Source organism: Clupea harengus, chromosome 20 (assembly GCF_900700415.2).
Source record: "Clupea harengus chromosome 20, Ch_v2.0.2, whole genome shotgun sequence".
NCBI classification, from domain to species: Eukaryota; Metazoa; Chordata; class Actinopteri; order Clupeiformes; family Clupeidae; genus Clupea; species Clupea harengus.
Genome location: NC_045171.1, coordinates 4,086,925 through 4,114,424, shown reverse-complemented (window position 1 = coordinate 4,114,424; position 27,500 = coordinate 4,086,925). Strand labels below are relative to the sequence as shown.

Genomic DNA, 27,500 nt, shown 5'->3' with positions numbered 1-27,500 from the left:
CTCCGAAGGCCAGGCACAGAGAGAACAGTTTCATCTCGGGCCAGTCACCATGACTGTCTCAAGAGGCTACTGTTTATTTTGAGCCGTCCACAGACACAAGCATTTCCTGTGAAGGGCCCAGACAGGGAAGGATTCCAATGTATTTACAGTAACGTAAAGTGTAGGATCTAGTAGATGCTAACGCTGATTACTCTCAAGCACACACACACACACACACACACACACACACACACACACACACACACACACACACACACACACACACACTCACAACAGGATGTGTTGTGCAGCAGAACAGACTCGTCGCTTATGGCCTGGAGGTTGGAGTCACGGGCGATTAAGTGCTGGCCCAGATAAGTTATTTTTTTTTCTCCAGCCTTCCCTCCTTTTCCTCCCGGGTGGCTGCTGGTTGTTCCCTGCCCATGTCCGTTCACAGACCCCCCCCCCCCCCAGTCTGTCCACGGCCACCCGACTGTCCCCAAACCACCGTCCCTCTCACACAGCACCTCTGACCCCAGCCACAAAGAGGAGCAGGGTCTCGTCAAAACACACCAGCTGAAAAACAAAGATGTCAGAGTGCAGCAGGAGAGGATATGAGGGGATGATGCAGCGGGGAGGGAGAGAGGGAGGAGGAGGAGGAGGAGGAGGAGGACGCTAAGGGAATGGGTTTTAGGGGAGGGATCAGTATGGTCCAGTGGTGAGTGGAGACAGGCCAAATGCTTGAGTATAGCCCTCAGCAGAACAGCAGCTCCGCGCTGAAGGGCCCACAGACAAATGCTTTTCAAATGATGTGGAAGTGGAGTGGGGGGGGGGGGGACACTTCTTAGCTTGAACTATACTCTACATAACTCTGAACCAGTGAAACACGCGCACGCACGCACGCACACACACTGTGTGTTGGGTTGGGTTGGGTTTGGTCACACACGCACACATAAATACATATATATATATATATATATATTCTTACTTTTACTCTTAAAACTTGGTAAAAGCTTTCTCAGCTGTAACCTTTCACACACATTCTCGGGAGCGTGAGCCAGGCAGGAAGAGCGTGTTTAATGTGAAAGGCAGAGTGGAGCACTGCAGTCCGTTGGCCTATCGTCAGCATCCAGCGCAGTGCATCATAAAAAACACACACACACACACACACACACACACACACACACACACACACACACACCTCTCGAGTCGTCAGCATCCAGCGCAGTGCATCATAAAAACAAGATTTTAATGACGAGGCGAGATGCCCGCTCCAGCTCTCTGTCCTTAAACATTTTGCCCCGGCTCAAGAGCCGCCACTCCCGAGTGGCTCCAATTTGCCAGAAATGAAGGGTTTTCTCTTCATCCTCCACACACACACACACACACACACACACACACACACACACACACACTCTCTCTCACACAGGGTTTTCTCTTCATCCTCTGAACATCTCTTTGCTCAGAAAAAAACTCCTGACCGTTCATACACACACACACACACACACACACACACACACACACACACACACACACATCCACACACATCCACACACACACTTGATCCAGGGATAATTGTGTCCAAGTCAGTGAAGCGGGGCGAATACATCAAGCCCAGCCTAACGACTGAGGACCTCACGGTTTTGCTTAACAGCAGTTTGTTAGCCTCTCCCATTCATACCAGCTAGTGAGTTAACCAACACCCCAAACCCAACCCAACGCACACACACACACACACACACACACACACACAGACGTATATATACACACACACACACACACGTATATATACACACACACACACACACACACACACACACGTATATACACACACACATATATATACACACACACACACACACACACACACACACACACACACACACACATACACACACACACACTCTCTCTGGTGTTGGTCCCTCATGCCAGGGCCTAGGCAGTATCCTCTGATGATGAAGTGAGTGGGGGACAGGTGGAGAGCCCCCCCCCCCCTCTTCCTGTCCTCCCTCCTGAAGTCTTTCTGCTCTCTGACTTTAAACTTACAGCAGCTCTGGCATTCCTCAGGAGCAGGAGCAGGAGCAGGGGAAGGAGCAGGGGAAGGGGAAGGGTGGGGGTTAGGGTCCGTGCTTGTGTGGGGGATGTCTTTTGTTTTAATCCCTGTCAATGGAGCTGAGCTGGGTGCCCTCTCTGTGCTCTTTGTGTGGGTACGGAGGCCTGTTGGGGGGGCGGGGGGGGGATGCAAATGGCAGGGCTGCGGTGTTTCCGGTATCCTTGGTGACACAGCGGGGATTTGGGAGTTAAAAACCCCTCAAGTTAACCCGCCCAGTGTCACGCTCCCCTTTTCCCCCTGTCATCCCCTCAACACACACACACACACACACACACACACACACATACACACACTCACACTCACTCTTTTAAACGTGTCCACATGAAGTGGAAGTGACAACATGATGTGTGTGTGCGCGTGTACTCCTGTCTTCACATGTGTGCTGTGCCATTTATGACTGTATGTGTGTGAGTGCCTGTGTGTGTGTGTCTGTGTGTGTGTGTGTGAGTGCCTGCGTGTCTGTCTGTCTGTCTGTCTGTGTGTGTGTGTGTATGGGCGCGCATGTTTTGTGTAGTCCGCTGGAGTGCCGGTGACCAAAGGACAAACCCAAGCGTGTTGGGTGACCGGCGTCTCTAAGAGCATGGGAACTCTACATCTCAAAGCCTGGGGTAAAGACACCCAGAGCCACCGGGCCACAGAACAGAAGTGTTTTTGTGGAGGAGAGCGAACAAGCCAGTGTGAGAGAGAAAGTTGATACAAAGAGAGAAAAGACTGAAAGACGAGAGAGAGTGTGTGTGTGTGTGTGTGTGTGTGTGTGTGTGTGTGTGTGTTTTAGCCAGAGTAAAAAGCGCACAAGGTACCTAAAGCATTTCTGCGGAATTCTCATTTTGTTCAGATTAAGAAAGTGGGGGTCGTGGTGAGGTGGGGGGTTCATGGGAGAAGGGGCAGGATTATTTGAGTCGGGGGGGGGGGGGGGGCGGTTGTGGGGGGGCTGACATTCCTGAGAATGAAGCAGGTCATTGTTCGTGGTCCACAGTGAAGAGCGCTAGCTGAAGGAACTGATGAAGTGAAAGCAGGAGTGAGGAGAGGGCGGGGGGGGGGAGCTTCTTTTGGGGGTTTGGGGGGCGGGGGGGGGGGGGGGGGGGCTCTGCATTATTCAGTAATCCTATTGAAAATGGCAGTGAGGGGCAGAGGGAGAGAAAAGAGGAATGGAATGTGACAACAGAAAAATGCCATTGAAGGTGGTCAGTCTCAACTGGCTAGATGTGCGAGGAGACGGCTGCAGTTTGAAAACGACCAGCAGCCTCTCATCTATCCCCCCCACACCACCCTACCCCCCCCCCCCCCCCTCTCTGTCTCTCACACACACACACACACACACACACACACACACACACACACACACACACACACATTTGCCCCTCTCTGTCATTCTCTATCTCTGTTCCTCAACTTTTTTTTTCCTTCTTTCTCTTCCCCATCAAAAAAAAACTCCCCTGCTTAATGGAACAACGAGGCTGAAAAATGTTTGGACACAAGGGGCAGGTCAAATGGAATATGCATTAATCTGTTTGGGTAATAACCCTGGAGCTGGGCTTATTGGCAGCGCTGCTGGGCTTTTTCCACACGGCTATAGAGTGCTGGGGATTGGGACCGTGAGGAGCATTAAATCTTCCCCTCCCGAGTGCCGTTGCATTGACAGAGCCATATAGCTACCGCCAAGAATAGTTCATTTTTTTTTCAGTCCACTGAGGAATGTCACATGGTTTTAATGCTTACATGTTGAACTGATGACTAGCATCCACATCCTGTTTGCTGTGCATGTGTGTGTCATGTCGAGCTGTGTCTTGTGTAGAGTCTTATCCGTTTTCTGGGGTTTCTGTGCGTTTGTTTGTTGGAGACATTTAGCCTTGTCTCCCTCTACACCCTGTACTGGCTTAGATTTGGTTCAGAAAAATCCTTTTCGATCTCCAGAATCCTTCTGTATCTCACAAGGACATCCGTGAGCCGCCTCTGCAAACCATGCGTTATCCAATCAAGTCTTTGGCCCGGTGCATCATCTGGAAAATGCATCTACCCCCCCCCCCCCATGTCACAGAGCTGCAGATTGAACTGTTCATTTAAACATGCTCTCTAATCATTCTCTTGTCTTCTTTCTCTCTTCTCTGTTCTACCCTTCCCTTTCCTCTTCCTCTTCCTGGTCTCCTCCTCTCCCATCCTTCGGCCACTTTTCTCGTCTCGTCTCCCTCTCCCTCTCTCTCTCTCTCTCTCTCTCTCTCTCTCTCTCTCTCTCTCTCTCTCTCTCTCTCTCTCAGAGTTCTTCCGTGAGCTGCTGGACAACGCCGAGGGCTCGCTGCACGACATGTTCGTGCGCACGTACGGCCAGATGTACATGAAGAACGCCGAGCTCTTCAAGCGCTTCTTCCAGCAGCTGCGGCGCTACTACGCGCAGGGCGGCGCCGCCGTCAACCTGGACTCCATGCTGGCCGAGTTCTGGGCCGAGCTGCTGGAGCGCATGTTCCAGCTGGTCAACGTGCAGTACGAGTTCACCGACGGCTACATGGAGTGCGTGAGCCGCCACACGGAGCAGCTGCGGCCGTTCGGCGACGTGCCGCGCAAGCTGCGCCTGCAACTCACCCGCGCCTTCATCGCCGCGCGCACCTTCACCCGAGGCCTGGCCGTCATGGCCGAGGTGGTGAACAAAGTCTCTACGGTGAGTGAGAGGGAGGAGGAGGAGGAGGAGGAGGAGGAGGAGGAAGAAGCAGCATGTTGGGAGAGGAGGACAGAGGTGGCGGGTGGGGAGTAATGTTGTATGCAGTTGATGGTAGACTGTGATGGAGATGGAGTGAGGATTGGAACAAATTGGGGTGGTGTTCACAGGAGGAGTTGAACAGTGAGCAGCAGGGGAGAGACTGACTGGGTGGGGGGGTGTGGGGGGGAGCTGAAGGCAGATGAGGGGGAGGAGGAGGAGTGTGAGCAGGGAGGGTGTGAACACACACGGGGTGCCCTGGCCAGCCAGCTGGCTGCTGCTGCTGCTGTGGTGGGAAGTGCAGAGATCACAGGCTGTGGAGGAAGGTCCCATGGGAGCAGAACCTCTGGGGGAGTCCCAGTCAGGAGTCCCAGGTCAGGACAGGCCAGGTGAGCAGCAGCCCTGGAGGTGTGAGAGAGGGGAGGGGGGTTACTCTCAGGGTACAGGCTGAAGGAGAGAGGGAACAGGGAGGTTTTCAGACCCAGAAGTAGGTTGTTCAGATGTAGGTGAATAAACGCTCTAGGGGACCTCTAGCGGTCGTGTGAAGTTCACTCACTGATCTCCTCGTATTCATTAATTAATGCACGACTGCTCTTTGGTTGACCCCTCCTGTCCTGACATTTTAATAAATTGGTCTCTTCCATTATTTTTCCTCCTCTTTCTTCCTCCCCCCCTCCCTCCCTTCATCTTCCTCCCCTCTCTCAGGTGAGTGCGTCCCCCAGTTGCGTGCGCGCCGCGATGAAGATGATGTACTGCCCGTACTGCTCCGGCCAGGTGGCCCTCAAGCCCTGCCAGAACTACTGCCTGAACGTGCTGCGCGGTTGCCTGGCCAACCAGGCCGACCTGGACTTTGAGTGGAACAACTTCCTGGGTAAGAGTGCCTCTCGCTGCAGCTATATCATCCTGATGTCAAGCCTTTGATGTTGCTAGCGCTGTGAGATCTGAGCAGAGGACTGCAGAGAACAGGCCATGTGTTTTCACCATGCACTAATATGGGCATCAGATTTGTAAGATGGTTTATGATATGCTTTGATATGTTGCTCCCCCACTGTAAGGAACTCCGTATCACACACACACACACACACACACACACACACACACACACACACACACACACACACACACACACACACACACACTCCTCTTTGTTCCCGCACACACACATCCAAAAATCCAAAACCTTCACTTGAAGGAAGGCAGTTGTGTGTTGTCTCGTCAGGGGGCCCCAGTTTCAAACTTCTCATGACTTCACTCTGGACCCTCAGCGCCTTTTTTTCTGTGTGCTGTATGTTGGTGTGTTCTGCCCTCTAGTGGTCAGTTTGCGTAATAGTCTCAGACAGAATGGCATATCCAGACAGCTGAGTTTGATGGGCTGAATATTCCTGTGTGAGACATTCTGTAGTGATTTGTATGTCATGCCCCTGTGTCATTGTAAGTGTTCTGTGTCTCTGTGCTGTGCAGATGCCATGTTGAGTCTGGCTGACCGGCTGGAGGGACCCTTCAACTTTGAGTCGGTGATGGACCCCATCGATGTCAAGATATCGGATGCCATCATGAACATGCAGGAGAACAGCATGCAGGTGTCTCAGAAGGTTAGTATGGGCCACACTCTATACACAAGCTTACATTAGTTTGGACTCAACCAAAGGTTGAAATGAAACCTTAATTAAAATTAAATTAAATAAAAAAATACATTGTAGATACTACTCTTTGACCACTAGGTTGGCTGTTAAGTGTCTGGTTACGGTTAGGTCTGTTGGGAAAGACAGTAAGTGCAGAGGCAGACATGTTCAGTGGGATACTGGAGAGAATAACATTAAGTCAGAAGTAACAGCTCCTTCCAGATGGTTCTTCATGTGTCCTCTTAAATGAGCGAGGATGATTTAACATATGAGTGCTTCTGAGCCAGTGGTGTTATGTGACCGCTGACCTCTGACCCTCTCCTCTCTGTGCAGGTGTTCCAGGGCTGTGGGCAGCCCAAACCCAGCAAGGCATTCCGCGCCAGTCGCTCGATCAAAGAGACGGGCTTCACTGGACGCTTCCGTCCCTACAGTCCTGATGCTCGACCCACGACAGCCGCGGGCACCAGCCTGGATAGACTGGTGAGGAAGACGGCCCTCCCAAGCGCACACCTTCAGCACTGCTTCTCAATGAAGCCTGCCATCACTGCCATCACCTGTGTTTGCCTCAAGTTGCCTTCAGGTTGGACTCCAAATCTGTCACACTGAGTTGAATGTAAGTGTCCTCTCTTTTCTCCCGTTTCCCAGGTAACGGATGTGAAGAAGAAGCTGAAGCACGCCAAGAAGTTCTGGTCCACGCTGCCAGACACTGTTTGTGCCGGGGAGAAGGTTGCCATCGGTGACGAATGTTGGAACGGCACGGCCAAGAGCAGGTACGACGGCCGTCTTACTCACTCAAAGCACCAGTGTGCCACAGGTCGTGTTCTAAATCACTGATTATGGTATTTCTGTTGTTTGTAGGTATGAGTCTGTGGTTATGAACAGCGGCCTGGCCAATCAGATGGCCAACCCTGACGTGGAGGTGGACATCAGCAAGCCAGATGTGGTGATTCGCCGGCAGATTGTTGTTCTGAAGGAGATGACCACCTGGCTGAAGGCAGCTCATAGTGGGAATGATATCTCATTTGAAAATGGTGAGGGGTTCTTTCACAAAACCATACCACATGGACCTCCATGGGATGAGACCTAGAGCATATATTGATTCCAGACGAATACTTCTTTGTTGTGCTTTTTTATGTTTATCAGTTTCTTTCTCATTACTCCACGCTGTGGATCGTAAGATAATAGGTCTTTCAATTTCTTCAGCACTTAGTACAGAGTGACTTGAGTTAAGATTATTATTATAGGATTATTCATACAAATATGTGATTAGCATGTTGCCAACTAAAGGTTCCATTTGAGGATGCAACAATGAACTCAAACGGCCGTTATCAATGGCAGTTCATGTAAATTCTAGATTTGTACAATATATTTCTGGAATGACTCGCAAAAAAGCGCACTCCTCAAACCTAACACTTAACTTCTCTTTCTTCCCACAGAGGAGGAGGCGGCCAGTGGTGAGGAGAGTGGCAGTGGCTGTGACACCCCGAACTGTGGTGCCGACACGGACATCTACTTCTCCACTCCGACCCCGATCAAGCCCAACTTGAAACCCGTCGTGAAGAGCGACCGGACAAGCGCTGCCCTGGCGGTTCGCGCCAACCTGCTGCTGGCTCTGCTCGGCCTCCTGCTGGTCCTGCTGGAGACGCACTGGAGATAAATGCCCCAGTACCGTGGGGGTAAAGGGAGAGAGTGACAGAGAGAAAAAGAGAGAGAAGGATGGAGAGAGCAGGAAAAAAAAAAACTGTCAGAGGACTTGGAAAGACTGCCTTCCAGACCTCGGTCTGCCTGTTGATCTGGGGAAGACTCTAATACTATAAGTTCACTTTTAAAAGAAATGGTTTGGTTTTCTTTCTTTTTTTTTTAAACAAGACATGGACATTCAATGCACATTTTTGGGATTCTTAACAGAAAATCACCACCCATCTGTTCTGTTCTATTATTTTCTTTCCCCGCCCCTTGAATAAGGTTTCGTGCCCCACATCACCAGCAGTGTTTGAACCCTCTGCTCTCATTTTAATGTTTTTTTTTTTTTGGTGTAATTATATGGGTATTTGGAGGGTTTGTATGTTAGTTGTGTGTGTGTGTGCGTGCGTGCATATGTGTGTGTGTGTGTGTGTGTGTGTGTGTGTGTGTGTGTGTGTGTGTGTGTGTGTGTGTATATGTGTGGAAGAATGCATTTGTAAATACATGCAAAATCTTTGTCTCTGATAATTAACCTACCCTTGTACTACATATATAGATCAATTAAGCAGCAGTGTAGCAAGTATTCTGTAATCAGACATAGCTTTTATAACCAGGTGTACGTGTGCCTACGAATGTGGTGCGTGTGTGTGTGTGTGTATGTATGTGTGTGTGTGTGTGTGTGTGTGTAAATAATTCTGTACTTGGGTTACCTGCAAACCATGTTGTGGGGTTAATCAGAACATGTCTTTGGCCAAGGTTTGACCACAGACGTTGATCATAGAAGAGTAAAAGACAAAAGACTACAGAAGCGTGTGGTGAAGAAGAGGGCCAAGGGGAAAGAAGTATCTGGTCTCCAGGGCTGGGCTGGTTCAGAAGGAGGGGATGGTCTGGTCTCCAGGCTGGGCTGGTTCAGAAGGAGGGGATGGTCTGGTCTCCAGGCTGGGCTGGTTCAGAAGGAGGGGATGGCACAGAGAAGCACGGGCAGCTCCTGTGCTTTTTCACCCCTTGATCATCTGAGTTTGTGTGCTTGAGCTGCACCATATCCCTCTGCCTCAGTTGATCTCAGACACCTCCCCCCCCCCCCCGCCCACAGAAAGCAAAGCTGAAGGCAACCAGTACCACAATGCTGCCAGCACACTTGGGCACAACGGCACAATCAGCTGGTCTTTCACACTGTGAGTGGCTCGTGATGATGGCCACGTTGGCAAAGAAGTGATCCTGGCAGTATTGAGTAGTGTTTGTATGCTGGCCATGAACTGACAGGAAGGCAATCAGGGCCCAGTGTTCATTCTTTTAAGTTGAGGACTGTGATGACCCTCTAGGCATGTGGAGGTGGGTATAACACAGGGTTTTACGCGGAGGATGTGTTTTTCTATTTTGTTAGTAATTGTTTTAAGGTATAAATATATATATTTAGGTACACCAGCAAGTTTTATGACTAGTTCCAGTGCGACAGCCAATGTTGGTATGGGAGTGGTCAGTGCAATGTTTTTTTTTTTTTTTTTTTTTTTTTTTTAAATCATTTGTCAACATCACCATGCAAAGTTACCTCTCACCTTCAATTTTTTTTAACCAGCAACTATGTGAATTATGTGCACCGCTCATACCCTGCTGTTGGTTTAATCTCAAATTACATCTGAACTTTCGTATTTACCCAAAAACATGTCATCGGTACGTTTCTCAGCCACTGGAGGTGGATCCAAAAAAAGGTGTCCTTAGATACTGTACTTTCCCCCATAAACATTTAACCCGATTGAACCTGAAGTTTTTCAGAAGAACGACCAGTGTTACTTTCTCTCTCATACTGTTTGTTTCCCATTTGTCACAAGAAAATATTCCACCCTGTGCTTTTGTACAGTAAATTATTTAATTGCATGTTTCTTGAAAGGCATTTATGAACACCTCTTCAAAGATGTCCGTCATAGGTATCTAAATACAGTATTCTAAAAGTATATTTATATCTGTAGATGGAATGCCATTTCTAATGATTTCATAAAGTACCTGATGGGGTTTGTATTGGCTTTGTTTTATAAAACATCTCATTCTGTAAAACAGACCAGTGCATTCTGTTTGGACTCTGTATGGTGACTGAGAGCTCTGTAGAGGTGATGTTCGGACTGGGCTGGCCACTGAAATCCTTGACTGATTTTCATTCTAATCTATGTGAGATGCACTTTGCTTTGGCATTTCACATTTTAAAAGCAACTGGACAATATAACTAGATGTTCTTTTTAAGCTGCAGGACAGGTCTCTGTGTTCAACATCAATGTCATTTTAAAAAAAAATAAAGAAGAAGAAGAAGAAGAAGAAGAAATGTAATATCTGACACTTTCAAGGATTCTAAAATGCCAGCCCTGAGTCTTTCAAGTCTGTGATGGGCCCCTGAAGGCCAGGACATCCAGCGCTCCGTAAGGTGTACAACAGCCTGGACTGTCTTTCCATTGCTTTACCTTTTTTTTTTTTTTTTTTTTTTAAATTAGCATTGCTGTCATGCTAACACTGAGGGAATGTATGAATCCTGCATTTAAGTGCAGTCCTCATATGTCTCTTGCTTTTCCAGTTACTGCGTCTTTGCTAATAGTGGTATTTTGTGTATCCGGGTAAAATAGGGATACCCAAATTCCCCGTCATGCCTACAGATGCAGGAAAACAGGCATCACAGCCATTTAAAGGCTATACATGTGAAAGCTAAATTCCTTAAATGACTGGCGTCATGGACACTTTTAATGACCACAGTACACCTAAACCCTATGAGGTACTGGATATTAGTGGAAAGAAAATGATCACTTGCTGCCAGTGACCCACACAAGTCATCTCTGGTGAGGATTAGGAACAACTGAAATAATTCTTTAAGTGTAAATAATGAGCAGCCATTTTAGATGTCTGAAAGAGGTCATAACAGTTTATCAAATTTGTACTTTTTCAGAGTAAATGTTGTGGAACGAATAAGATAGAACCTAAAATGTAAATGAAAAAGTATATTAAACATTTTCTAGTCTTGTTGAAATAAAGACTGCAGATATTTAAAGACTGTTTCTGTGTGCTTATTTTCAGTATAGTATTCTTAACAAGTGCTTGTGATTTTAAATACATGCAATTTTGTAAGCTGTGGTTTTTAATTACTATTTTTAATCACCAAGCTAAAAGCAGCTTACCAAATTATCATTTAAATTGAACTTGAACTAAACTAATCAACATTTATCTTCTGTATTAATGTTGAGGGGGCTATTCCAAAAAAGAAGACTTTTTTTTTTTAAGGTAACTTCATATACCAGATCGGGACGTTTCAAGACTTACAGGACAGCTCTTTGACTATCTTACTCTGTACGAACATACAATTGGTCTTAATATTGCCCACAATTGAAAACTGAAGTAGGTAGGCATATTTTATTATGTCCATCTTTTCAATCAACACAACATCTTCAACAGTGGTTTGTTTTAGCTTAACACAATCGCTGTATTCACATAGGCCTACATTTTTAAATTAGCCTCAATAGACTGAATGGTCTGAAGTAGGTCTACTTTTTCAGGATCTTGTGAAGTGGTCTTTCTGTGAAACTAGCTTTTTGCGACGCATTATCAGGTTTTCAAAACTGCCGAAACCAGGGATCGAACCAGGGACCTTTAGATCTTCAGTCTAACGCTCTCCCAACTGAGCTATTTCGGCGTTCTGTTGACCACAGGTGGTCGTCTTGACAGACACTCGAATATCAACTTCCCATTTTGCTTCATTTTTTATTCGTTGTTCTCTGACATATTTTAAAGAAGATGATTTATCATAGACGTCCAAGAACCTCATATTGTCATAAAGGCTATAAAGTCTGGAAGTAAATTTTAGCTTATCTATTACGTGGACAATATTACTTTAGTCTGTCAATAACATGTGTTTATTTTGTACACAAAGTGAGAAGTGCTTTCAGGCTTTTGTTCACAAAATTAGTAATTGGCTCTCTTTTATGTGCTCAAAAGAATGTACTCTTTTCAATATTTCGTCAACACAATGATAACTATTTTGATTTCGTTGTGGATAAAAGGGCATTGCGGTGGTTACCATGGTTCCGTAATACATTAATGTATTATCATAGCACAGAATGCGTATACGAAAAAAGCTCTGTTACACTTGGCGCCCCAATAACCTGCTAGCCTATTGGTTAACTAAAACACTAGTTTCGATGAAAATCCTTCCTTTACACAAACATAACCGAGGCTTGTCTATCTGGAATAAATTAAACCAATGACTGTAAAATCATTTAAAAATGATTAGTTATTTTTAAATTGTATTTTAAATGTTTAAATGTGATGTTTACAGTCATTGAATGAAAATATGTGTTACTCAATTACTGAGACACAGGGTATGTTGGCCTACATACGGGTTTGAATTCATGCTATAGAGCGTATAGCAGCCTGTGTTATCCTTCTTCATGTACGCAGGCCTTTAACGCACATTTTGAATTAAAATCCACCAAATATACTATAACCTTGCTTATTTTCATTTTTCTATAATATTGGCCACAGTACTAGCGTGTACACTAAAAATGCCATCATTTGTCTTCAGGCTTGTAGTCTGACATAAGGTGTATCGTGTAATAAATATGGTCAGGGGGGGTCTTAGTAATTCATTTTATATACGTATTTTGCTATGTAATGCGGTAAAAACATTGGGTTAAAGCGCCATAGAAATAATACAGCAGGAGTGTAAAATCAAAGCCATTCATAGGCCATGGTGAAATGACTCTTGTGAATGGGATTGATTAATATAAGATTATAATATGTGCTAGTGATTTAAAGACAAATACGAAGTCTCTTTTAAGTTGAACAACAATAAACTAGTTCGTCCATGGCTCATAGCATTCTTGCATGGCTACTCATACTAAAGTTACCCCCACAAATGTTGTGACGTCAGTAGTACAACAGAGGGTTGGGCTGGCTCAGACCAAACTCCTATTACGCAAGGAGTGCTGGGGAAAAATAGGACGGCGCTCCAATTCACGGTGGAGGTACGCTAAATAGAAAGCAAAACCTGGCTTGTTTTTTTACGCTATACCACAAATTAGCGTAACGCCTTTATTCAAAAACGCATCAAGCTTAGCACACGCTACGCAACCAGACATTTGTACAACAAAAAGCTTTACAGATCTTCGTTTCGTACGGGTTGTTGCCTGGCTAGCTAGCTCAGTTTTGGAACATCAAAAGGCTACATTCTTCCCCAGCTGAGGCAGGGGGCTGCATAGCTAAGTAATGCTTCCGAGTTCTCCACGAGAAGATGGATGAAAAGTCCACCAACAGCCGACTTCTGATCGCCCTGGTGATGGTAGTGCTGTTCGGTATAATTGTGCTCCAGTATGTTTGTCCTAGCTCCGACTGCCAGTTGCTACACCTGGGGTCATTGTCCAAATCGAGAGACAGCGCGCCGCAGTCACAATCTGAAGGAATCGATAGTGCTAACGGCGGGACTGCTGGGGATCCATACGTCGTTGAGGATGGTTCTCTATCACGTTTTGTGCCCCGTTTCAACTTCACAACAAAGGACCTTGATCGGCTCATAGACTTTAACATAAACGGTGATGATGTTATTGTTTTTCTGCACATTCAAAAGACTGGCGGTACAACCTTCGGGCGTCATCTGGTCCGCAACATTCACTTGGAGAGGCCGTGTGAATGTCATGCTGGTCAGAAGAAATGTACCTGTTACCGACCAGGCAAGAAGGAGACATGGCTTTTCTCCAGGTTTTCAACCGGCTGGAGCTGTGGCCTGCATGCCGACTGGACAGAACTGACCAACTGTGTACCCGCTAAGATGAGCGTTCGAGAGCCGCCTGAAACACAAAAGCTACCACGGTAGGTTAGCTATCGCCCGGGTTGTCTGACTGGGCAGTTGGTCTTTCTTAGTTCTAATTCTGTCTTAATTTCCGAATGCATTGTTTTTGTTTTCTTTGCTTATTTAAGACGTTGTTAACCGAGTCATTCACGACATATAATCATGTTATGACGCCATGGCATTGCATCTGACACCAATCCTATGATTTACTCTACATTTTCTCTATTCTAAGGGGTTTTGTGATAAACAGAGTCGCTGCTAGGTCAGGCCCCAACTTTTGGATAGGCTTTGTCTTCTTAAAGAACGCTAACAGCAGGCATTCTGTTATCCAGCAGGGTCCCATTCACTTTTTGATTCCCTTTAAGCAGAGCAGCCAAAAACATCTGCCGTTCTGAGACAAATGTGTGCTCCCCGTCCTAACTGGCACCTTGTATATTTACTCACACAGCTTTGTGATTTACAGTAAGATGAGGTCTGCAATATGAAAATCATTATCTTATATATTATATTGTTATGAAACACTCAGGGATAATAGGGATAACATAAATATGAAGATAAAAAAGGATGTGTGTTGAGGCCTGTTGTGGCTGTTTTTTCTTCACTTCACACACAGTATGCAAGGTGTCTGTCTGGACCTTCATTTTGGCAGTAGTGGTATAACTATGGCATACAGCTGGCTATTTATTTAAGCAAATACTAACACCACATCTGATCTGTTTTATATGTAGAACGCACTAGTTTCAATTGGTCTGTATTTGGAACAGAAACTGACATGTGACTGTCCATGAAATCTAAAATAGGGATAGGCATAGGCATAGTTAGGATTATACAGATACTGATACTGCTTATCAATGCGGATACTTATTGATACTCTTATCGAAACTGCTCTCCATCATTTGGTGCAAAAAAAAAAGACATGACATGAAAAGATGTTAAACAGTTATTTTATTAATACTGTTGTGCAGAAATAACAAGTTAAAAATGTTCCTGGGTATCATGTAGCCCTTAGGTCTATGAGGGAGAAGCTATGCTACAAATGTCTTGGTTACACTACAGATAAAAAAAAATTAAAAAAAACATTTTTGAATGGGGTATCATACATTACCCGACTATTTCCACTCCGATTATTACATTTACATTTAGTCATTTAGCAGAGGCTTGTATCCAAAGTGACGTACAAAGGAGAGAACAATCAAGCTATGAGCAATAGAGACCTAGTGTAACAATAAATACTACTTTACATAAGAAATAAAAAAAAAGTGCAGGACTGTGTAACTAATGTGTAACTAAGTGTGGGTTACGTACTAGTTAGAGGAGATAGCATTAGAGGAAGGATAAGGAGAGGTAGAGGAAGGGAGAGGAAGTGCAAGTTAGTATTATCAGGGTTACATTGATATTGTTGAGAACATTGGCTACTCGCCGTATTAAGCAGAATAGATAGATGTTAAACTTAGCCCACCTAGTTGCATTTTGGAAACGAGCACAGCTCAAAAGACATTAAGTTACTTGATGCAAAACATAGCATGCAAAGGCTTTCATTAACACAGCAGAACGTCCCTCCAGCGGATCAATGTAGCACCAACCATCAAAATGCCAGTTGTGTTAGAACTAGTTTTACTTACATAAATACTGATAGCAGCACTGTTTGTCCAGCAGCTTGTCAATACTTCAGTACTGACCAGTTAGGAAGGGACTAGATTTCCTATAGCCACTTTGGAAAGTTAAAGCAGCAATACGGAGTTCTGTTCCAAAACTAGTAAGCTAACTACCTAAAAGGCATGCAAAAACCTTGCAAACACCACCAATAGTCCAGCTAACACTGATAGAAGCTTGCCAACACACTAACTGGTGTCTTTTGGCAGTATAGCTGGCAATGTCATGCGTGTGGAAGCTTTTCTTCCATTTTTGCAGGGTGTACCAGCCCGTTACACAGAACTACATAGAGCCTATCCTGGATGGCTAGTGGGAAAGACACAGGTGTTTATCTGTCCTTCACATGACCATATCATATGCTATCAAAATGAATTTGAGGATGGTACCAAAAGTAGTTGTCTATAAAACCATACCTCAAAAAGTGTCAAATGGATGCATAGTGTTACTTTAAGAGATAGATTGTGGCTGCTCACTAAAGATATGGAATGCTGATGGCTTCAAAACGTCGGCAATAGAACATGTCTGTTTGGTGAAAACTCATGAGAAACGAGCAATAATGGAAGGGCAGACCAGTACGTATACATATACAAGGTTGATGTTTTCTTGGGAGGATGTTTCTCCTCGGCAGGAGATAGGCAGGGGAATGTGTCTTCTTGTCCTCTTACTCATCAGCATGTTGTCAGCTGTTTTGCACTGATCCCTGCTGGTGGGAGGCGAGGCAACACGGAGAGAGAAACTGCTTAGGGTTCCTAGTGTTGCTATTCATGCTGAGCTCATGGAGTTGTTTGTTTGCATAAAGGCAGAAAGTCCTCTTTCTTGGCCGCAGACCAGAACCCAAGAATTAGCAGAAAAACAGAAATGCATTCCTTCGAGGTGCTGAACTCCAGATATTTGCTACAAAGAATGTGTTTTTTGTTGAGGTCACAGATCTATACAAATACAAGAGTCATCATTTATATTTACCTGAGTTTTACATAGCCCACAACCTTGGCCAATCCCCCCCCCCCCTTGTTGCTTTAAAAACACTACAAACCAACATATTACAGCATTAGATTTATTTGAGTTTGTGTTTTTTTATTTTGTATTTCAGCTAAGATGTGGCTTCACATTATGATTTCAGTAGTTACAGAAAGTCAAAGTCAAAGTAGCTTTATTGTCAATTACTTCACATGTCAAGACATACAAAGGAATCGATAGGACGATGTCATGTTCCATGAAATTCATTCACTTCAGCTCTAATTGTGTGGGATGCGTCTGTCTGTCGGCCTCTCTCAGCAGGAACTACCACTACATCACCATCCTGAGGGACCCGGTGTGGCGCTACCTCAGTGAGTGGCGTCACGTGCAGCGCGGTGCCACCTGGAAGGCCTCGGTGCACAGGTGTGACGGACGCGCCCCAACGCTGGCAGAGCTGCCCAGCTGCTACAGTGGCGACGACTGGTCTGGCTGCTCCCTGGAAGAGTTCATGGCCTGCCCCTACAACCTGGCCAACAACCGGCAGACGCGCATGCTAGCCGACCTCAGCCTGGTGGGCTGCTACAACCTGACGGCCAACAGTGAGCACGACCGGGGCAGCCTGCTGCTGGAGAGCGCCAAACGCAACCTGCGCATCATGTCCTTCTTCGGCCTGACCGAATACCAGCGCAAGACGCAGTACCTGTTCGAGCACACCTTTCGGCTCGCGTTCATCGCCCCCTTCACCCAGCTGAACGGCACGCGTGCTGCCAGCGTGGAGGTGGATCCCGAGACGCAGCGGCGCATCCGGCAGCTCAACCAATGGGACGTGGAGCTGTACGAATATGGGCGCGATCTCTTCCTGCAGCGCTTTCAGTTTGCGCGGCAGCAGGAGCGGCGACAGGCCCGGGAGCGCAGGCAGCAGGCTCGCCGCCGCCTGCGGACTAAAGGCCTGCCCTGGCTGGGGACGGGGGGAGCGGTGGCGGCGAAGCCCACTGAGAGCGCACAAGGACCAGGGAAGCTGCAGACGCCCGAGGGGGGGGTATCGCACCCGAACCAAAATCAACCGCTATCTGAGTGGAAGCTGGACGACCAAAACACAGAGTCATGGGAGGAAAGCGATGCCCAGGCTGAGGATGGCGATGCCCAGGCTGAGGATGGCGATGCCCAGGCTGAGGAGGGCGATGCCCAGGCTGAGGATGCCTGGTGGGACGTGGAGGAAAATGACTCCATTGAGGACTACATGGAAAATGTAGAGCAGTGGTGAACACAGAAGGATCATGGAAGAGTGGTATCCAATGGACAGCCAACTCACTCCATCTGCTTTTGACCACTGGGAACTCAATCACATAAACCAACTACTATTGTAGCCTTTTACAACATGAGATATCATGATCTGCTACAGTTTGCACACACTATGTTCTTATATTGTAATTTGTTATCTATGTCAAAGAACAAGTTGAAGTTGTATAATGTACACTACAATGTAATGTATAATGTAACTAACTTAAAACCTCTCTCCTCAATCGGTGTGTACCACAATCAGACCCCCCCCCTCCCCCCTCACACACACACACACACACACACACACACACACACCTACACAAACACAAACACACACACAAACACACACACAGAATGTTCCTATTGTGCTCCTGGACTGTAATAATAAGGAACTGTTACTATAAGCTTTCTTTTTTTATACTAAATCAAAATGCCTTGATTGTTGGGATGTTTTTATATGTTTTGTCCAATGTCATAATTTTGATTTATTTTGTTCTACTGAGTTATACTGAACTACGCATTTCAATTTTTGCCATTTACAGTTCATTGTATTTGCTCCTGACAATAGACTGAAAAAGAACAAGGAATGTGATGGAAAATAAATAATGTTTGTTTCCCAAAAATACATTTTCTAATAATCTCTTATCTACCTCTGGTACTGAATTATTTAGTTAATGGTTTGTGCATTTCACAACTATTACTAATGATCATTGCCTTCCTACCTGATGTGTATTGCATATGCTACCGGCATCTGATTTTAGCACGGTTTTGAAACTCATATTAGTGAAATATTGCTTGTTTAGCTTTCATCTCTTGTTGTTTGTCTAGTGAGTGTTGTGTACTTAGACACCTGAAAATATTTACTATATTTGGTTGAAATTAATCACACTTCATCACAAGATCCAGACGTCACGTTTTCCATTCACGTTTTATTCATACACTAGATGGCGCCAAAGTCTCTGACACGCGATCATCTGGACTTTTCTCTCCTGTTAACTTAAACATGCCGCGTGGACTTACATGTAGATCAACGGATCCTAAAACATTTTTTGCTAAAAAAAAAACCTTCGTGTTGTTATACTTGTGTGTCCTTCAAAAGTGTATACGTTAATAAGACATTTTCAACCGCAACAAAACCTTTTCAACCTGGTGCCAGCTGTTCCTTACTCAAACTGCGTGCTCTGTATGTCTATAGCCTACAGTACTATTTTCAGCTTTTTAAACTTAAATCCTAGGCTACATTAACACTTATTCTTAATATAATGCACCATTTGAAATTGGCGCTCTTCTATTGAAATTCAAAATGAACTCCACCCTCTTTTCGACTGAGTTCAGAAAATGGTCAGTGTGTGGTGTGGATGGATAAATCTACAGTTTTACAGTGATTCTCCAACCCCACACCCGTGATCATAGTCAAACGGGATTCCCCCAAAATGGAGGCAACGCGGCAATGCGTAATACTAGACAGGAGACGCACGCACACATTTCCCTCTCAACCCTCCCTCATTTTCACTTTGCCTCGTCTAGCAAGCAAGTTAACGATAGCCCGCTTCACGCTTCCCATCGCTTGCTTTAGTCGCTATTGTAGCATTTCATGCCTTAGGTTCAATGCTTGTATGCATAACCAGTCCTGTTAAAGAAATATTATGAAAAGTTTAGTTTGTATGCTTAGGCGCCAGTGTACATTCATCCACTCGCGTGACGTGTCGAAAATAGTAAATGATTTCTCGTGCTTGTAGGAGAGAATGACTTAAGAATACGTCCGGGAAGCCGATTATTTATCACAAAGTCTGATGAAACAGCTGTCTGGTCAGGTAAGAGACCTCCCCGCTGCAGTTACTACCTTTACCATAAATGTGTGTTCGCAATTTTTCTCGAGTCATGCTGTGTTGAAGCCTGTTAAGTCGATATACCGACAGAATTTCAGTACATTGTGTTTGAAAGACTGACATTAACACGTAGCCGCCCTCGGAATGTCGTGGCCAGGTGACAGTTTGCTTGTCCTCCACTCCTACAATGTCTAGGCTAGGCTGTTGCATCCATTGTTACAGATTTGGGGGGGGTTCATTTGAAGAATACAATATTTCTGCTTCGTGACCCAGTGCTTGCTAGTTTATAATAATAACAGTCACAGGACTGTATTAGATTTTTCTTCGGTCTGGCTGGCTGTCAAACATTTCAACCATTTTCAGTTGCGTAGTAGCTTATGGTTTATATGCCAGGTTTGATATCCGGAGTTGGGAAATGTCGCTTGTTTATCACGAAGTGTTCGAGTAAGTAAGAATTGCATTTAGCAAAAAAAAGAAAAAAGATCTTGTGAAAGAGCTCTTGCTCAAACGCGTTCTATTTGAAGCGTAGGATATAACAGACTGCGTAGCCTGTTCCTTGGGTTGGTGTAACAGGTTGGCTATGCCAGTTTTTATAAACTCGCCACCAAAATCGAGCGTAACGTAAGGCCTATAAATGACTGGATCGAGAGAAGAAATGCCACTTTGGAGACTGAGTTTAATTACAGGCATCGCACTGAGGTGAAAGGTAGCTTATGTAACGTTGAGTGTATAGTGGTAAGACACTAGACTCTTGGCTTTGACTCTCAGACAGGGCTATCAAATCTAAGGCATGATGACATTTCCATGGCCGGCGCCATGAGCGCATTCCCAACCACAACGTGTTGACCTACAATAGAAACAGAATTTGTCATTGGTTTCCTGGAACTGTCTCGATGTCTGTTTGTGTATGTATGAGAGAGAGAGAGAGAGACTTTGTTTTTGAAACCTCTGGAAACCTCATTGTTCTCCATATAGCCATTCACCGCTGCTGTTACATTATTTCTTCAGTATCTATTTGCACCTACATCCCACAACTTATAACGACTAGGCATATACACGTGAGTAATCTTCAGTAACATGATAGTTAGTCTTCAAAAATTGTATTCGCTGATTGTGTTATAAAGTATGTACAGAGGTTTAGAGTTTAGAAAAGTCCTAGTTAATGAAGCTGTAATGAGCTTGAACATTTAGTTTGATTCCACACCCCACAATGCATACAGTCAACTTGACAATATTGAGCACAAGGGCTGGTTTGAGTGTGTAAGAGAGCTCTCACTGTGCGTATCACCATGCCGACTCGTCATGCTCTTTGGTAGGCTGTAGACCCAGCCCCTCGTCTGATAGAGGAAGTGGGCAAAGTCAGATGGTTCCAGTTGGTGATACATTGTAACCTTTGGGTGAGTTCCTGCTGAACGAATAGAAATCCAGAGCACTGATTAGTTTGGGTTATCAGATCTGGTTCCTATTTGGCCGAAAAAAGAAGTTAATGACCCTTCAAAAGGGCAGATCCTTTCCAGAGTCAGATACATTGTGAGCAATGTTCGGTCCCAGGGTTCCCACGGTCATGGAAATCGTGGAAAAGTCATGGAATTTTATAATCCCATTTTCCAGGCCTGGAAAAATCATTAAATTCAAAAATCAAAAAGTACATTTAAAATTTTAGAAAACTCATGAAATTTTCGTTGAATGTAGGTCTAATGAAATTGACTATGTTATTGTACTCTTCCAATGATAATGTTTCATTGTGCAAATTTCTTCAGCATGATACAGTATCCACCTGAACTGACATGTGAAGTAAAGAACACAATATGTTGTACTTGTAGGTCATGAAAGATCATAGAAATGTGAACTTCCCTTAATTTAAACATTAAGGTTAAGTCATGGAAAATGTTTGCAATGTGAAAATGGGGGGGGAACCCTGTATGTCGGAGATCATGTGACTGAAGTTAAATTAGGATATGGTAATGATGTTATTAGCCTTTATAATGACCAGTGTTCCTCTGCCCGTTGAAGTGAAATTCCCTCTGTTTGGGTCAGGAATGAGATGGACAGATAGGGGAACAGTGATCTCACCCAGTCATAAGCTCTGGTCTGAGGCCTGCACAAACACACACACACACACACACACACACACACACACACCACCGGTTTGATCAACTTGGTCTTAGCACAGTGCCATTGCCGTGCCTCATTTAACAGCTTAGCGAGTTCAAACTCGCTCTCCATTTCTCTTTCTCACTCTCGCCCCGTCTCGCCCTCTCTCTTGTGGACTTTGCACTTGTCTAGCACATTTTCCTGGGCTCCATAAAAGCAATGATAACGTTCACAGAGGGGTTACTGTACACACAAAACATGTCCTTATTTGCCCTCTCTCACCCCGTCTCTACCCCCCACCCCCCCCCTCTCAGCCTCCTCAAATACCATGTATTTTCAGATGCAAAAAAAACATGATACTGTACTGATAAAGTAACTGCATTAACAAATCATCAAATGCAAGGCTGAATATATGATATTGATTTAACCAAAACACTCTCTCTCTACCCTCTCCTTATGCGGCAGGCTTTAAATATCTTTGCTCTGCCCATTGGTAGTACAGAGGCCAGAGACAGTCAGCAAATGATCAATAGGTGTGTTATTGCTTAAATATCTCCAAGACATTGGATATTACAAATGACAAAGGCAAGATCAATTACTATAAAAGCATGCTATGCCTTTGCTTTCCCAATGCAAATACATATATTCATTGCCTCAGTTTCAATCCATTTACTAAGGTTTTGCCTGCAAAGTGTGTTTGTGTCTGTCTCTCTCTCTCTCTGTGTGTGTGTGTGTGTGTGTGTGTGTGTGTGTGTGTGTGTGTGTGTGTGTGTGTGTGTGTGTGTGTGTGTGTGTGTGTGTGTGTGTGTGTGTGTGTGTGTGTGTGTGTGTGTGTGTGTGTGTCTCTCTCTCTGTGTGTGTGTGTGTGTGTGTGTGTGTGTGTGTGTGTGTGTGTGTGTCTCTCTCTCTCTCTCTGTGTGTGTGTGTCTCTCTCTCTCTCTCTCTCTCTCACACACACACACACACACACACACACACACACACACACAGACAGACAGACAGACAGACAGACAGACAGACAGACAGACAGACAGAGACACAGGCAGACAGGTAGAAAGAGGGAGAGAGACACAGACAGACAACCAGGTAGAAAGAGAGAGAGGGGGGGTATATGGGCTGGATGTTTCTGTGAGTGTGTGTGTGTGAGAGAGAGACACAGACAGACAGACACAGACAGACAGACAAACAGGTAGAAAGAGGGGGAGGGAGGGTATATGGGTTGGATGTTTCTGTGAGTGAAGGCCAGTGCTGTAATAGGTTTATGGATACTTAACCTAATTATTTTTCTCCCTGGCTCTGGGCACTTATTCTTTTTCTCCCACCCCCACCCCACCCCCTCCCTAGTCCTCCCCTGTCTCATCTCATTTAATCTTACCTGAATCACCTCAAACTCTGCTGCCCTCCATTTTGGCTTCAGTATTTGGTTTAATGCAGCTATGGTTTCATTTTGTAGGTGAAGACTAACATATTGTTTTTTTATTAACCATTCGTGAGTGGAGTGGCAAGGTAATTTATCTTGCTGTGACAATAAGGGTATTTCTCAAAACTTGATTTAGGAGAGGGAGGATTACTAGTAAAACAGACAGAACAGATAAACGAGAATATATGCCATACATTTTTCTGTAAACATAAAGGTGCATCTTCCACACTGCAGGTACAGTGACATTTATGGAGTCCTCATATGATCCTTTCAGTAAACTGTTGACAACAAACCCAAGGTCACTGAAATCATGATCCTTCCATCATTCCTGATTTTGATACATGTGTACATAGATTAATATAGGTATGCATATTTTTATTTGTTTTGTCTTGCCGTGCAGTGTTATGATTATACAGAAAGAAAGATTTGTGTGGTGGCCTTTGTGGGGCCATGCTGGTCTTGTTTGCCTATGTAAGCTCTCTGGAATGAAGGTTATGTTGTGGTGTTCCATCTCTGATGAAGGGCGCAGTGTGCTGGAGAAAACAGTAGCTTCCTCCTCCTCCTCCTCCCCCCTCTTCCTCCTCCCCCCTCTTCCTCTCCCAGCACCTGACCTCTACCTGCTGACTTCTGGAGTTTCCCCCCTTTTACCGCAGGGAAACCTAGCCAGTACAGCGTCACCGACGCTAGCAGGCAATCCATCACACTCCTATGCTGTGGCTTGATCCGTATTCCCGGCTTTGGTTGTGCACCACTGACACTTCACTCGTAATCCCCGTCTTACTCGATTACCGGTATATTGTACACACATTCCACGGTTCATTCGTGTGAGAGGTACTACTAAGTGTTTCTTCACCCGCCTCTGCACCTTCTAGCAGCCACGGTTTGTTGAATCAGGTCTTGCGTTCCCTAGATATTTCAATGCTGTGGTCAGCACTCCTCGTTTAGCCCCTGACAGCGTAGCAATTAACACTTCAGTTTGAAAATCTGTTACATTTAACCCCCTTCTTTTACATCCCTTTCCTAAGACCAAGCTCTCACATTCTCTGTCACATCAGCAACATTACAGCAGGAGTAGGGAACTCACTACTCTAGCCTAACCCAAACTCAACCTCACACATTCTAATTTAGTGACCCACCTATTTCAACGTTTTCTTACAATTCACCAATGTTATGCATCACATTTCATTTCAACACCGTTTGAAAGTCTGACAATTTCATCATTACAGCTGAGGGTCAGGTGATCTGTGTTAGGTGATTTAATATCACAATCAATAACTTGGATGATTTGCTTTGTCGGAAGGTCTTTTTACTACATACAGATAGCGATATATATACGATATACAGATAGCTTTATTCGTAAATCTTGGACAAGCACTCCCCACTTGGTCTTTTCGTCTGCTGTAGAACTTCAAATCAATTTTTCAGACAGCGCCCGACATGGTTCAGTTTATTCTTACACTATTTTAAAGGGTACGTTTTGTAGTTTTCAAACTCTGAGTGTGCAATTTCAGCATTGGCAAAGTAAACTGCCTCATTTCAGTGCATTATTTGCAGGTCCTGAGATCCAGAAATTCTCCCTATAAAAATTAAGATTTGAGCTCCTAGTTCAAACAAATGACCTTAAAGGAAAACGTCTGGATTTTTGAACCTGGGCCCTATTTTAAGATATTTTTGGGTCCAAAATTTGACTAGCGACACTTAACGATTGAGTATTATAGCTTAGCTAAAGCCAGCAACTGCAAAACGGCTATACAATGGAATCCTATGAGGCAAGCATCTGCATCTAAGTAAACCACTTGTTTTCTCTAGTGACAGGCTCGTGAATGTTAAAGGGTCTGTCATGGAGCGGATCCCAACAGAGATACACCTGCGTCTGTTTACCTCAATAGCTGTAATGAAACTGTCGAAAATGACAGTCAGTGGTTTACCTTTCTTTACTTACAGTCTCTGATGTAGCATCCCCGTCAGTGCCTGTAGTTGATTACTTCTCCTTTTGTTAAAAAATTTAAATATGTTAGAGAGGTTAATTGTACGGCTGCAGAGCGTATAGCAAAGAGAAACTGGCTGAGCAGACCTGCAAGTATGGTTTGTGATATTTTTTTATATCTCAGTAGAACGTTTTTTTTATTGGAATTAACAATTTTCCAAAACTCCTCTTGGTCTGTGTTCAGTCTAGCTAAGGAGCTGAAACACAGTTGTAACTTTATCAATAATAGAGTTACCTGCTGTGTGTGTACACATGTGTGGTGTTTATACTTCTATAGGTTAAATGGTGAACCGTATCCTTTGATATTTTTTTTGCAAACTCGTATGCTCACCGTATTTTCCTGCCTATTAACCGCACCGTATATAAACCGCATTACACTGTTTTATGTAATTGTATAAAACAAACCTGTGCATTGATCGCTGTTTGTTCAATGTTACCTCATGCCATGCAGTCCTGGTGTAAGTGCAACTAGCCATTTAAAAGTTGTATGAAATGGGGATGGGCATTTCAAGCAAAAATACTACACCGACAGTCCCTCCTCGTCCCATTGAATTAATGTGTTTTAGAAGGGCAAGGGGGGATTTCTTCCCCCTCATTCACTAATGTTACATTAATATTACAGTAAGCCCAATCGCTTCATTGATGTCCCATTATTTCTCTCAGGATTGTTTAATGCCTATGGGAAGCCCTTTAACGTCATGCGTGGTTGTGATCACTCTGAACTCTATGACTGCTTTTTATTGGTGAGCTGATTTTGAGAAATTAAACTTTGCAGCAAACGTGTTTCCTGGTTGCTATGGTTGTCTAGTTGCTATGCTAGCTAACTAGCTAGCTAGCCAATTCAACTTTTCAATTACCTTAAACAGTTTAAATGGAAGAGTTCCATTTGCATGAAATGCTAGCTAGCTCTCTAGCTGATGTTATAGTCTCCTTGATTTAACTTATACAATTGTAATTGGAAAAGGTAGAAAGTAGCCTGTGCAACTTCATATTAACCAGTTCATATTCACACATTTAAACATGAGTTCATCACATGCTAGCAGTTGTCAACAGTGAAGATGGTTCCCTAAGCTAGAGAAAGCTAGGATGGTTAAAAAAAACTACGATAGTAGAAACCCTTTGGGTGCCTGTGCAGTTTCATATTAACACAAGCTCATATTCACTTCATACAAAAAGGAGTTCATATTAGACACGCTAGCAACTATGAACTGTTAAGATGGTTCCCTAAGCTAGAGATAGCTAGAATAGTTCATAGCCAGGTTTACTGGCATGAGACCTCTTACACCTCTCGCTGAGGTTGGCGCTCCATAGCATCCCATTAAATACAGTCTGGTGGGAATACATGACACCCATTACTGTATCGTTATGTAAGACTGAATGGGACTGAGTATGAATGAAAATGTGTTATCTATCTGATGTTGTTTTTACCTTATCCATTATTGGGATTTGAGAGAGAGAGAGAGAGAGAGAGAGAGACCCATTCACGTTTTTCCTGGCAGAGTTACTGTGCGCGTTCAGTGCATACAAATGCATGCCTGTGTATAGGGCGCAGGACTGCGGTTAATAGTTGGGAAATTACAGTATGTTCCATATGTTTATTGTTACACTAGTTCTCTATCGCTCGTAGCTTGATTGTTCTCTCCTTTGTACGTCCCTTTGGATAAAAGCGTCTGCTAAATGTAAATGTAATATGTTTAAGCAGGAGCTCAGAGGTTATACATTCCTGTGTAACTATGTATTAATTACACCTGTAGCCATACAAATACTTACCTAGGGATGATGACAACACATATTTTGTTTTATCAATGAGCTTTGCTATCACCAACAACAACCCACCCCCCCCCCCCACACACACACACTAAAACACACAAGTAGTCTTCATCACAGAAGGACAAAAGAAAAGGATTGTTCTACTTCGTAGTGGTGTTGATGTGTGTTTGTGTGCATGTCGGGGTGACCTTGTAGAGTCTCTTTCACCACACCACCTTTGTCGCCAGCATTATGAAGACCTTAAAGCAGCTTTGCCCTGTCCAGAGAGAGCCAGGCTTGGTCTGCACCTTGGTTCTCATTAGTCCCCATTCTGCAGTAAGCCTTGCAGTAAGCCCTGTGCACAGCTCACCCCCTTCCCTGGTGCAACTCAATCAGGTCTTCTATTTTAGGTGTCCCCAGATGCACTGGCTTTTTTTATTTGGTTTTTTTTTTGTATTGTTTTATTTATTTAGTTTGTTGCTAATGCTGTTCTCGTTGATCAGCCTGAATCCTGACCGTGTTCTAAAATCCTTTGTGATTCATATCACTTGAAGTCGTGTGTACCCTAAACACCCGTGATCATATTTAGCCAAAAACGGAGTGATTTGCCTCCTGAAAACACCGTG

At 44.5% G+C, this 27,500-nt stretch overlaps 3 protein-coding genes and 1 non-coding gene across 8 annotated transcripts in view; 3 read left to right on the top strand and 1 right to left on the bottom strand.

The window, feature by feature from the left end:
* Positions 1–10,361, top strand: part of gpc4 (glypican 4) — a 34,722-nt gene extending 24,361 nt beyond the window's left edge. The window contains exons 3-9 of the mRNA XM_012841728.3: positions 4,348–4,745; positions 5,487–5,652; positions 6,243–6,373; positions 6,737–6,883; positions 7,049–7,173; positions 7,262–7,434; positions 7,840–10,361. Coding sequence (XP_012697182.1) covers positions 4,348–4,745; positions 5,487–5,652; positions 6,243–6,373; positions 6,737–6,883; positions 7,049–7,173; positions 7,262–7,434; positions 7,840–8,060 — 1,361 coding nt within the window. The 3' untranslated portion in view covers positions 8,061–10,361. The remainder of the gene's footprint in view (positions 1–4,347; positions 4,746–5,486; positions 5,653–6,242; positions 6,374–6,736; positions 6,884–7,048; positions 7,174–7,261; positions 7,435–7,839) is intronic.
* A 1,319-nt stretch (positions 10,362–11,680) lies between these two features.
* On the bottom strand, positions 11,681–11,753 carry trnaf-gaa. Its single transcript has one exon. It is a non-coding gene; the product is annotated as a tRNA-Phe (tRNA).
* A 1,284-nt stretch (positions 11,754–13,037) lies between these two features.
* Positions 13,038–18,418, top strand: hs6st2 (heparan sulfate 6-O-sulfotransferase 2). 2 transcript variants are annotated; one of them, XM_012840346.3, is made up of 2 exons: positions 13,038–13,924; positions 16,836–18,418. In XM_012840346.3, exons 1-2 carry the CDS (start codon positions 13,350–13,352, stop codon positions 17,776–17,778), a joined length of 1,518 nt encoding a protein of 505 aa, XP_012695800.2. In that variant the 5' UTR covers positions 13,038–13,349; the 3' UTR covers positions 17,779–18,418. The 2 variants fall into 2 exon arrangements, with proteins under 2 accessions (XP_012695800.2, XP_012695794.2); XM_012840340.3 differs by having other exon boundaries at positions 16,833–18,418.
* A 764-nt stretch (positions 18,419–19,182) lies between these two features.
* Positions 19,183–27,500, top strand: part of mbnl3 (muscleblind-like splicing regulator 3) — a 36,776-nt gene continuing 28,458 nt past the window's right edge. Inside the window, exon 1 of one of the 4 annotated variants that reach the window (XM_012840826.3) lies at positions 19,183–19,609. The gene's annotated coding sequence lies outside the window, so the exon portion shown is untranslated. The remainder of the gene's footprint in view (positions 19,610–27,500) is intronic. The other 3 variants (XM_012840809.3, XM_012840818.3, XM_012840798.3) reach the window with 3 other exon arrangements.